The sequence below is a fragment of the Mesoplodon densirostris genome, chromosome 11, assembly GCF_025265405.1.
Source record: "Mesoplodon densirostris isolate mMesDen1 chromosome 11, mMesDen1 primary haplotype, whole genome shotgun sequence".
Classification (NCBI taxonomy): domain Eukaryota; kingdom Metazoa; phylum Chordata; class Mammalia; order Artiodactyla; family Ziphiidae; genus Mesoplodon; species Mesoplodon densirostris.
Window position 1 is genome coordinate 86,133,262 of NC_082671.1, and position 12,962 is coordinate 86,146,223.

The 12,962-nt window shown below is 35.1% G+C and overlaps 1 protein-coding gene across 6 annotated transcripts in view; it reads left to right on the plus strand.

The window, feature by feature from the left end:
* The window catches only part of NR2C1 (nuclear receptor subfamily 2 group C member 1), a 41,556-nt gene extending 28,594 nt beyond the window's left edge, over nucleotides 1–12,962 (plus strand). For 5 of the 6 annotated variants that reach the window (XM_060113039.1, XM_060113042.1, XM_060113045.1 and 2 more), the window contains 4 exons: nucleotides 4,622–4,761; nucleotides 6,351–6,488; nucleotides 8,925–9,030; nucleotides 11,195–12,962. In XM_060113039.1, coding sequence (XP_059969022.1) covers nucleotides 4,622–4,761; nucleotides 6,351–6,488; nucleotides 8,925–9,030; nucleotides 11,195–11,369 — 559 coding nt within the window. In that variant the 3' untranslated portion in view covers nucleotides 11,370–12,962. The remainder of the gene's footprint in view (nucleotides 1–4,621; nucleotides 4,762–6,350; nucleotides 6,489–8,924; nucleotides 9,031–11,194) is intronic. The other variant, XM_060113041.1, reaches the window with a different exon arrangement.

Genomic DNA, 12,962 nt, shown 5'->3' on the forward strand with positions numbered 1-12,962 from the left:
CTACCCAGCTCTTTTGTTTCTCAAAGGAAAGATGTTTTGAAAATAGGTGGTATAATGTGACTACAATAGTCATTTGTTTGTTTTCCCTAACAAGAAAAAACTGGCAGCACACATGCCCTTACACCACAGATATTAGCCTTGAATGGAGGAGGTCTCTGCTGAGAAATTTGACTTTAGCATTTTACTTGCTAAAATTTGTAATGATTTATTTTAAAAAATCATAGACTTTGACCACCTCGGTTCAAATTCTGGATTTAATTCATTTGCTAGCTCTGTTATTTAACTGAGGCTCCACTTCTACATCTGTAAATTAGCAGAAATGCTTCCTTGCAGGTCATGCTACTTAAGGTAGCTGATCGGTGTAAACTTCTTCAACGCAGTGCTGCTGACAAAGTAGATAGTAAATGCTCATTTTCCTTCATACTCTTAGGAACCTTCTTTTTAAAGGAGACTTGCTGTCTTTCTTTCTGAATGAACTTTGAAGAAACATACTTGAACAATGTAGCTAACTATACTACAAGGATTTTATGTTTTGGATGAAAAGTGTAAATAGAGGGACTTCCCTGGAGGTCCAGTGGTTAAGACTTTGTCTTCCAATGCAGGGGGTGCGGGTTTGATCCCTGGGCTGGGGGCTAAGATCGCACATGCCTCGTGGCCAAAAAACTACAACATAAAACAGAAGCAATACTGTAACAAATTCAATAAAGGCTTTAAAAATGGTCCACATCAAAAAAAATCTTTAAAAAATGTAAATAGATATCTTTCTATAATTGATCTCTGCGATTAGCTCCTTCACTTTTCCTTTGGAAACAAAATAATCTGGTGGTTAATTCCTCAATTGCCACTTTTCATCTTTTTTCCTTAGGGGTACTCATCCTTTGCGCTGATACTCCTTAACGTTTTCTCTGAGTCTTCCTCAACAATGCCAGCGTATTTTCTTACTAAGAGCTGTAGCACAGGCCACTAAAAACTTTGACATTTTTAATCAGTTGGCTCTGTTTTTTTCCCTTTCCTTTGATCACTGGTTGACTACCTTGGTTAGCTGTTTCCTCTTTTAAACTTCAGAATCAGCGGTTAAGGTGAAAACCAAATTACTTCAGACTTTTCCATCATGTTTGCTTTTAACCTTTTCCTCATGTTTGTAAAATGTTAAAGTAATACTGAAGTATAGCAATATAAAGTAAAACTTTACTCTCCAGAGGTAACTAACCCCACTGTTAAAGTTTGGTTTCCTACCAGATCTTTTCCATGCCACATTCAATCAAATACACAAACACTTACACATCCTATTCTTTGCCTTTCTTTTTACACTTATATAATGGACATCTTATATCAGCATGTGTATTCTCCTATTCTTCTTAATGGCTACCTAAGTATTCTATTTTATGGATTTATTATAATTTACTTATCCCTTATTAGTAAACATTTGGGTTGTTGCTAGTGTTTTGCTGGTGGTCGTGTTATATCCAAAGCTACAATAAGCATTGTAGCATTGTATATATATATATTTTCCTACTTGTGTTAGTATTTCTACAAGATAGCTTCTTACAAGTGGCATTGTTGAGTCTAAGAGGGTATATACATTATAGTTTTTTGGCAGGTACTACCAAATTGTCCTCCAGAAAACTATTCAGTCAGTTTATGCTGATACAAGCAATGAATGAGAATGAATGCTTATTTCCTCACACACTCCTCAATGCTGGATTTTATCCATCTTTTATGATAAATGAAAGTAGTATCTTGTTATCTTTTATTTCATTTGATTTAGTTTGAAATTGAATCTTTTTCCTTTTTTTCTTTCTTCTTTTTTTTTTTTTTTTTGGCCATGCAGCTTGCAGGATCTTAGTTCCCCGACCAGAGATTGAACCCGGGCCCTTGGCAGTGAGAGCACGGAGTCCTAACCACTAGACCACCAGGGAATTCCCAAGATTGAAATTTTAATCATTTTTATATGGAGATTTTTTTAAAATTTATTTTTGGCTGTGTTGGGTCTTTGTTGCTGCACACAGGCTTTCTCTAGTTGCGGGGGGCAGGGGCTACTCTTTGTTGCGGAGCATGGGCTTCAGTAGTTGTGACATGCAGGCTTCAGTAGTTGTGGCTTGTGGGCTCTAGAGCACAGGCTCAGTAGTTGTGGCACACGGGCTTAGTTGCTCCGTGGCATATGGGATCTTCCCTGACCAGGGCTCAAACCCATGTCCCCTGCATTGGCAGGTGGATTCTTAACCACTGTGCCACCAGGGAAGCCCTATATGGGGATTTAAAAATACTGATTTTCTCTTCATTTAAACTTTACTTTCAAATAGATTTTGATAGCCAGTTTCTTATGGCAAGTAATTCTTCTCAGATACTGAATGGAAATGAGAGATCAGCTTGGAGATAAAATTTCCCCTGAATAATTCCCAGTGAGAAAAATTACTTTCTGTATTCTGAAGTTGACAGTATTAGCATTTGTTTGAATATATTCAATTCTTAAATAAAATGTAATGTTGTAAAGGTGGCTGTGGTTCTTAACTTGATGAATGATTTATGTTAAACATGCTGATTATCCCATGGATTATCCTAATTTTAAAGATTTATTAAGAAGAAAAAAGTTTAAGTGCCTTTTATCAGGATGTACATATTTCCTATAGGATGTTCTTAACACCTTAAATCTCTTTAGAGAAAGGGAAAAGAAATCTCATTCTTTTGTTATCTTGTTTATAATAAAGTGTATAGTTCTTGGTTTAAAGATTGCTTAATTGGAAAATGGTCGTGAGTTCTCACTTCTGCCTGTTCTGTATCTCCTACAATCAGAAATCATTTGCAGATTCATTTTATATGCTGTCTACTGTGCTGTTCACTGAGATACAGAAATGAATAAAGGAGTCTGTGCATTCAATGAGGTTTTAATCTTGTATAGGAGACAGATTCCTAAACCAGTAAATTAGAATACCATGAAATAAGTATAAAATATAAGTATATCTATGGCACTGAAGGGGTGTAATTAACTGTCTTGGGGAGAAGAATGTAGTAAGAGAATGTTTCAGTTAAAAAGTGAGCTCTGGGGGCCTCCCTGGTGGCGCAGTGGTTGAGAGTCCGCCTGCCGATGCAGGGGATACGGGTTCGTGCCCCGGTCTGGGAGGATCCCATATGCCGCGGAGCGGCTGGGCCCGTGAGCCATGGCCGCTGGGCCTGCGCATCCGGAGCCTGTGCTCCGCAACGGGAGAGGCCACAACAGTGAGAGGCCCGCATACCGCAAAAAAAAAAAGTGAGCTCTGGGACTTCCCTGGCGGTCCAGTGGTAAAGGCTCTGCGCTTCCATTGCAGGGGGCACAGGTTCGATCCCTGATCGGAGAATTCACATCCCACATGCTGTGCAGCACAGCAAAAAAAAAAAAGTGAGCTCTGAGTTATATTTTGAGGGATAAATAGGAATTAGCCAGTAAAACAAATTGGGGAAAGCACATTCCAAGAAGGGAGGGCAGCATTTAGTAATTCAGTCATCAGTTTTTATTGAACACCTACTACATGCTGGTTATCACCTCAACAAGTTTACCATTGTTCTTCCCTCTTCCTGGAACACTAGTTCTCTAGGGGTTTTTTGTTTGTTTTTGTTTAAGTTCTTTCCCATCTTTCTCTACTTAGATGTCAGCCCCTCAGAAAGGCCTTCTCTCTACTCCCACCCCATTTTCCAATGCATCATCCTACTTTATAGTAATGTAGAATTTTCATTACCAGAAACTAATGTTTGTATAACCGTATATATATGTGTGTGTATAATATTTATATAAAATATTTGAAGTGATTTTTTTTATAGTTTCCCTTCTGTTTCATGAAGGCAGACTTTATTCATCTTGTTTATTGCTTTTTCTCCAGTGCCTAGAACAGTGCCTGGCATATACTTTATTGTCATGGCCTATTCACATAATTCTTATATTTGTGTCTCATAACAACTCTTTGAGCAAGATATAGGGCATATAGTGTCTCTGTATTTTATATAGTTAAGCAGCTGAGACCCAGGACTCTTTGCCTAATTTCAATCAGTGGATCTAGGTTTTATAACCCTGGTGGCTTGACTCCTATTCCAGTACTTGTTTTACTTTCTCAAGCTGCTGAGATTTTTTTATTCAGAAACTCAGGAAAGGCCTTCTGACCCTTCTTATCTTTGTTACTCCTAGCAAAATCTTTGGTGTCTCATTTATGGGACACTTATATCTCATCTGAAACATAGAATAAACCAATTCTCCCAGGAAATTGGTTGGTTATCTTATCATCAGATAATTCTAACTGCCCTTTTTAAGAAGGTTTTTAAATGTATGCTTTTGCTTTTAATTTTTTTTAAACACCTTTACTCCATCTGTTTCCATGAAATGTGGGCTTAAAGCCCCAACTTATAGTTTGAAATACTACTTGCAACTGTTCTTATAAACTGGCTGATTGATTAATGAACTAGCAAATTAAATTTCTAAACCTTATCAACTAAAGTCAGGTACACAGAATAAAGAATTGATCAAGTCCATTCCCGGTTGGCCATTTAGAATAATTTTAGTTCAGTAACATTGTATTTTTAACTATATGAGTCAGTTGTAAAGTTTTATAAAATATATTTTAATATTTGATATTTGTTTATTTTGTTTTTATAGGCAAGAAAACAGTATATTATTGGTGAAAGCCTACTGGAATGAACTTTTTACTCTTGGTCTTGCCCAGTGCTGGCAAGTGATGAATGTAGCAACTATATTAGCAACATTTGTCAATTGTCTTCACAGTAGCCTTCAACAAGGTAAAAAGCACCTTACTTATTTCCTTTTCTAGGATATAAGAGGGGGGCGTCAGTTTTATAGTATTATGTTTAAAGTTAGGTATTAAAAGATACCGACATCCTTTTTACTTTAGATAATTTTTACATTTTGATAAATTCATTCCTTAATCACCCCAAAATAGTTTTAAATGAGAGCACAACAAAACTGAAACAAGCGTATTTAAGTGCTATTTCTGATCAGGCCTCGTGAATTTTTTGTACTTGGATATACATACCAAAGAATCCGGGGTAAGTTATATAGAGATGATCAAATATTTATAAATGTATACTTCCCACCAGTTTTTTTTTTTTTTTTTTTTTGGTGGGGGTGCTGTGTTGGGTCTTCGTTGCTGTGCGTGGGGTTTCTCTAGTTGCGGCGAGCGGGGGCTACTCTTTGTTGTGGTGCACACTCTTCTCATTGCGGTGGCTTCTCTTGTTGCGGAGCATGGGCTCTAGGCACGTGGGATCAGTAGTTGTGGCTTGTGGGCTCTAGAGCGCAGGCTCAGTAGTTGCGGTGCACGGGCTTAGTTGCTCCACGGCATGTGGGATCTTCCCGTACCAGGGATCAAATCGGTGTCCCCTGCATTGGCTGGCGGATTCTTAACCACTGCACCACCAGGGAAGTCCCCCCACCAGTTTTTAAACTGCCTTTCTTCATTGTAGCCCTTTGAATCCCAAGATAGGCTAAACTTTTTTTTTTTTAATCAATTCATCAGGATGTGTTCTCTCACTTAAACAGTACTGAAGAGTCACAGAACAATCCTAAGTCTTTTTCCTTTTCTTGATGCCAAGGTGATTACAACTCCCATTCATTTGAGGAGACAGGCAGGCAGGCACTGATTTATAAATGTTTAGTTTCAGAATGGCTTGTGACTAACCAAGAAGGTGCCCCATCCTCAAGTGGGAAGAACTACTTTTTTGAGTTCAGGAATAATTTATAAGTTGAGAATTACATTTACTTCCTTTGCATATTCCATTTCCCATTGTTTTACATTATTTTTAAAATATCTGCTTCCTCCTCTTATTTAAGGACAGAGAAATAACCTTAAAATCTCATCAACAGTAAATCTACCAGAAGGCAGTACTATATAAACAATAAATTTTAAAAGTTATAAAATTTTATTTTACTCAGATTTTCTTTGGTCTTGGCAGTATTTTTTGCTAACTATTTGTTTTTGTTGTAGTAGTATGGGTAACTTAAAAATCTAGATGGTTTTGCTTATTTTTTTCAACCAATATAAGCTTAAATAAAAGCCTGTTACCAAAATATGAGTCTTTTGTACTTTGGTTGTTTGGCCAGTTTTTTAGTCTTTATAGCTTATCTTCTCAAAGGTATATCTTGAAACATTACATTTAGGGTTTTTTATATTAACAGCCTGTTTTGTTTTTTCTTGAACAACGTCTGAAGATCATTAATTAGTTTCATTTAAACTTGCAGAGATACTGAATTTTAAACATTTAAAAAATTGGTTGTATACAGAGCTGGAAATTAGAAAGAAATATATTGGATAAAAATAGTCATGCATTTTTGCTGAAAATTAGAAGCTTTTGTTTGTTTTTTTTAATTAAAGATAAAATGTCAACAGAAAGAAGAAAATTATTGATGGAACACATCTTCAAACTACAGGAGTTTTGTAACAGCATGGTAAAACTCTGCATTGATGGATATGAATATGCCTACCTGAAGGCAATAGTACTCTTCAGTCCAGGTATATAAACATTTACTTCTTATTTAAAATACAGTGTTTGAGGATGTGGAGAAATTAGAACCCTCATACATTGCCATTGGGACCGTACATTGATGCAAAGTGGAAACAACCCAAGTGTCCGTCAAACGAATGAATAAACAAAATATAATATATAGATACAATGGAATATCATTCAGCCATAAAAAGTAATGAAATTCTGATACATGCCACCATGGATGAACCTTGAAAACAGTATGCAAGTGAAAGAAACCAGTCACAGAAGACCACATATTATATGATTCGGTTTATCCGAAGTGTCTAGAATAGGCAAATCTGTAGAGAAATTAGTGGCTACCAGGGACTAAGGAGAGGGGAGAGTGACTGCTAATGGGTACAGTTTCTTTTGGGGTGAACAAAAATGTTCTAAAATTAGATTGCGGTGATGGTTGCACAACTCTGTGAATATACTAAAAGAACTATTGAATTGTATACTTTAAATTGGTGAAATTTATGGATGTTAGACATCTGGGTATGAAAAGGAAAATTGAAGAAATCAGTGAAATGACATCATATACTTTTAGTCCTGTTCAACACTTGAATGTTTAGATATATTTTGCTAGGCATCATTAAAAGGCAAAAAGAGAGATGAAGATTGCTTTGTTAACGGGTTAAATTTCCAAACATCTTATTAGAGTTTCCAGCAAATAGAAAAATGGATCTCTTATCTTTCTGCCAGTTTCTAGTTTTCATGTATAGTAAAATGACAGTAAAGCTACAATCAATTTTAGAATACAAAAAATTGGCTGTTCTCTTAGGCTCTGTATTTTTTCATTTTGGTATGTATTTCTGTTACTGTGTATGATAATAAAATTATCTGAGGAAACCTGCTTCTTACCTTCAATGATATCAGTAAGATAATTAAAGCTTTTTTGTACTATTTCTCCTAATGTTCAGATAAGTTAATAACATGTATCACCATTTTTATCACAACCAATTTGCCACCTTCATTTTCCTTAAAATTGAAAGAACATAGATTCAACAGTAGAATTATAATGTAATTTTGTTTTACTAAGTATTCTATTTCTATTTGCTACTTTTTTAATTCTCTTCAGTCAGGGCAGCACTTTCCATATTTTAGGCATAAGTTTTATGAAATTCTTTTAACATTTCCATTTTAGTGAAATATTTATATAGGTTATTTCATGTTGGTATATTATTCTTCTGATAGAGATGATGTTCAGAGTTTCATAATTTTATAAGTATTTTTTTAACCTAACCATGGTGAAAGGAAGGTTTTCTTACTAAAAAAATATAGAATATAATCTTCATGAGGGGTGGGTGAAATGGGTGAAGGAGGATCAGGAGGTACAAACTTCCAGTTATAAAATAAATAAGTCACAATGATGTAATTTACAGCTTGGTGACAATAGTCACTATATTATAAACTTGAAAGTTGCTAGAAAGTAAAAAAGTTCTCGTCATAAGAAAAAAATGTTTTGCAACTTTGAATGGTAACAGATGGTAACTAGACTTATTGTGATCATTTTGCAGTGTATACAAATGTCAAATCATTATCTTGTATACCTTAAACAGATATAATGTATGTCAATTATACTTCAGTTAAAATATGTATTATTTTAATTTAAAAAATTTTAAAGAATATAATCTGCAGATATTTCATTGGTTAAAAATACTTTCAATACTGTATGTTAACACATATATATGGAATCTAAAAAAAAAAATGGTTCTGAAGAACCTAGGGGCAGGACAGGAATAAAGACGCAGACATAGAGAATGGACTTGAGGACATGGGGAGGGGGAAGGGTAAGCTGGGACGAAGTGAGAGAGTGGCATGGACATATACACACTACCAAATGTAAAATAGATGGCTAGTGGGAAGCAGCCGCATAGCACAGGGAGATCAGCTCTGTGCTTCGTGACCACCTAGAGGGGTGGGATAGGGAGGGTGAGAGGGAGATGCAGGAGGGAGGGGATATGGGAATATATGTATATGTATAACTGATTCACTTTGTTATATAAAGCAGAAACTGACACACCATTGTAAAGCAATTATACTCCAATAAAGATGTTTAAAAAAATACTTTTAACTAAGCTAAGTCGTTTTTTTGTTTCTGTTGAAAGCAAACTGATCAAAATCCCTTCCACCACTTTTGGAATGGAAAAACCTATTTATTTTATTTGAACCCAATGGTTTCAATTTTTATTAGATGTTAGAATACATGTATGAGATAAAATAGTTTTAAGGGTTTAAAGTAAAATGCCTGGTGTTTACTGGTTGGGTTATTAAATATATTATTTGTGGAATGAAAGAGCCACACATATGATGGGGCTTTTTTTTTGACTGAATTATTTTTCCCACCCCCTTCCATCTCCACTTGGTGCCTTATTAAATGAGTATTCAGAACTAAAGTAACAATATATTCCTTAATGTTTCAGATCATCCAGGCCTAGAAAACATGCAGCAGATTGAGAAATTTCAGGAAAAGGCTTATGTGGAATTCCAAGATTATATAACCAAAACATATCCAGATGACACCTACAGGTATGTAGAAGTTAAATACTGTTTAATTAAATTCATCTTAAAAATTTTTGTGAATCTATTTCATTATTTTCTATTCCAAGTGTAATTAAATTTAGTCAACTTTGACCTTTGAAATAGTTAATGCTATTAAAAGTGGTAGTGTATTGTTCCAAGTACTTTACATGTAATATTTTATGTAAGGAGACTTTAGCACAGAGAGGTTAAGTAACTCGCTCAAAGTCACACAATAAACAGCAGAGCCAGGTAGTCTGACTCTCACACCCAAACTCTTTCTTCAGTTGAAATAATGGATTTTATTAGTAAAAGGGATGAAAAATGGATGAATAATAAAATACCATTAGACTATTTGATAATTAATTTTGAAATTTGGCTTATGATATTTCTAACAAGGTATTTACCATTGTCCTTTCAGAAAAAAAATCACTTTTTTAATAAAATAAACTCAATTTTTGAGTAACTAAGCATTTGGCATCAGAGCCAGAGTACGTGGGTTTGACGCCTGACCCTGTCACTTGACCCTGTCACTTACTAGCAGTATGGCTTTGGGCAAGTTATTTAACTTCTGTTTCAGTTTCTTTACCTGTAAGATGCAGATAATGGTACCCACCTTTTATAATTAGTATAAGGATTAAATCAGTTAATATATAGTCAAAGAGCTTAGAGCAGTGCCTTTTACAAAGTAAGGGCTATATAAATGTGTTTACTAGTATTATTAATTTAACATACTTCAAACTTCATAACTTACTATATTTTACATATAATAATTTTTACATATGTTAAATAACATGTTTATAAGTCAGGTCCATCATGAAAATCAGCTGTAGTTTATCTAACCAGTTTTCCTATGCCGTGTCCTACCAATTCTGTGTATATAGCTCAGCTGGTGGGAACAGACAGGAAATGAGTAGTTTGAGCAGTGGAGTGCATGGCTACAGAAAGGTTACTTAATTCTGGGGCTGCTGGTTTCACTTGTTCTCAAGTGTTAGAGTCGAAGGCCTTAGAAAAGAGGAAGGATTAATGTGCCACCAGCTTTTCAGAAAGGTGGTTCTTTTGGTGTTGGTTTTGTTATGATTTTTTTTCAATTTTTTAAAGTTTCAAAAGTTGTCTTATACCTCATTATACAAATAAATACAGTATTTAAAATGTTCCTCCTTTTTGACGTAACAGCTGCTTGCTGATCTCTGTTCGATTACGTTCCAGGTTCTTGGACCTCTGGAACTCTTTCTTAGTTTCTTACATGCCTAGTTATTTTAAAATAATACGTTATCTTTAGATAGCAGTTTTCAGCTTATAATGTACTTTCACACAAGACATTGTCCTGCCTTTAAGAACCTCACTAGCACAGAAACTGGCAAGGATCATTTTGTTGATTGTCACAACACTGAAAGAGACAGGGAGTGGTGGCTTACACGCATTCACATAGCTATGGGGTAATTGAATCAGGATTTGGATCTAATGGTTTTGATTCCATAACTTAGGCTCTTCCCAGTAATAACAACTATTGCCTATTTTACTATTCCCAGTACTTTTTTGAAAAGCAAAACCAAGAGAACTGTAATCATTGAGCCTCATGTATCCTGATAACATAAAACATTGCTGTTCTTATAAACTCGAATGAGTTCCTAAGCTGTTAAATTTATAACTTGATCCACAGTTTAATAATTTAGTTCCATGGTCCGTAAAACCAACTGGAGGTAGCACAGCATAGCAGTTAGGAGCAAGGCTTTCCAATGAAGTCTGACAGACTGCATATATATCTCCAGGTGATTGTCATACACTCTAAGGCTTGAGAATACTAAAGGTTTGGGTTTTTTTGTTTTTTTTGTTTTTTTGCCATACACGGGCCTCTCACTGTTGTGGCCTCTCCCGTTGCGGAGCACAGGCTCCGGACGCACAGGCTCAGCGGCCATGGCTCACGGGCCTAGCCGCTCCGTGGCATGTGGGATCTTCCTGGACCGGGGCATGAACCCGTGTCCCCTGCATCGGCAGGCGGACTCTCAACCACTGCGCCACCAGGGCAGCCCTAAAGGTTTTATTTTAAGTTCTGAAAACTAGATCTTTATTAAATTAGGCCACAGACAGTATTCATGCAGAAATTACTTACATCTTTCTATTAAATCACTCTGATTTACAACCTTGTTCCCCCTTCCTTTTGTCTTTTGAGGTTGTCCAGACTACTACTCAGATTGCCAGCTTTGAGGTTGATGAACGCTACTATCACTGAAGAATTGTTTTTCAAAGGTCTCATTGGCAATGTACGAATTGACAGTGTCATCCCACATATTTTAAAAATGGAACCTGCAGATTATAACTCACAAATAATTGGTCACAGCATTTGAAAGCTGAGATCTCCATTTAAACTGATTGTTCTTTCTTACTAGAACACAAGAAGACACCAAATTGAACTCATTGCTTCCAGGGCATCTGGAAATTTTTACTTTAAAGAGTAACCAAAAACCAAGATATTTTTATCTTCCTTAAGAATTTTTGAAGTGACTGGGCAGGTAGCAGGAATTAGAATAATTCCTGTCTTATTTGAGTGAGTAAAAAATACTATGGATTTATTCTTGGCTGAGATGACACCTAGAGCCATCACCTCTTGACTAAGATATCTTCTTTTATTTTATAAAACAAATAAGTAAGTCTCTTTTTTCCCCAGAATTGTGTTCTATTCATGTTTAACTTCATTATGAACTACTACAAACGCTTAATGGTCAGAAACCCCTAAGGAGGATTTTCTTGCATTTTACTCTTCTATATTATAATCTGTTTGTTTTAATTACCTGTCAAAAGAAGATTATTTTATGCTCAGTGGTATAATGATAACATTAGAACTATAGGAAATAATAAGCGAATATAGGTATTTTTTTGTCTTTTGTAAATATCATGGCACCCTTAGCATATATCACTCTCATTGCTGGCAGTGAGACATAGGCCATTTGTGATCTTTTTAGTGTTGTATATTATTAGTTATAAGCACTTTTTATTTATGTATGTAGCAGAAAATTGTTTTTGAGAATAAGAGGGTTCATGTTTTAATATTTTTGGTTTACTGTGTTATAAAAGTAGCAGAGACTGATTGAGCCCCAAATGTTTCAGTATTTCAAAATAGATATTAAAATTGTTGCTCTTCCATTCCACAGAAAGCATCTGTCATCTCTCCCTCTTTTCTGACCTGCATTTATAGTTTCCTGACCCTTCTATGGATTTTAGACAATTTCTTTTAGGTCATTAGAAATACCTACTTTGTGAAATAATGGATTTATCGTAGCCAATCTGTGTTTTCAAGGTGAGTTAGACAATTATTTTAAAGCAATTGGTAATTTTTTAAGACTTCAGTTTTTTAGTATATAAAGGAATATGCACTGATTTTTCACTGTAAAGCGGGGAAGGGCTGTTTTAACAATAGCATGAGCATCAGCCTGAAGTGCTGCCTTGTTACTACCACAGCAGAAGCATTTTAGGCTCCTTGGATGTCTTCCACAGTAATGTTTTCCTTAGCGAAAACTAATACTGTTAAATATTTCTTTGCTATAATTTCATGATGAATTATTTTGGTATGTCTATTTGTTGGGTTTTTTTTAATATGGAGATTTTATTGCACTCAGAGTACATTTTTTATAAAGATTTTTGCAATAGAAGAGAAGCAGAATTTGGGGGAAGGGTATGGATTTTACTAATAGTTACTTTATAGTAAATAAGTTTTAAAGTATCAATTTACAGTCTTTATCAACTTATTAAGGGAAACAATTTTTCCCTATTTAAAACATGATTTTTGTCAACAGGTTTATTTATAATTATCAGCTGGGAAAACTACACTTAGTACAAAATACTTAGATGGAAAAATCAGTAGGTTTATATCTTTATAAACCCAGTGAAGTAAGCCAGGGATTCAAGAAAAAATTCTTTTAAATAATGTACTAATGGTTAAT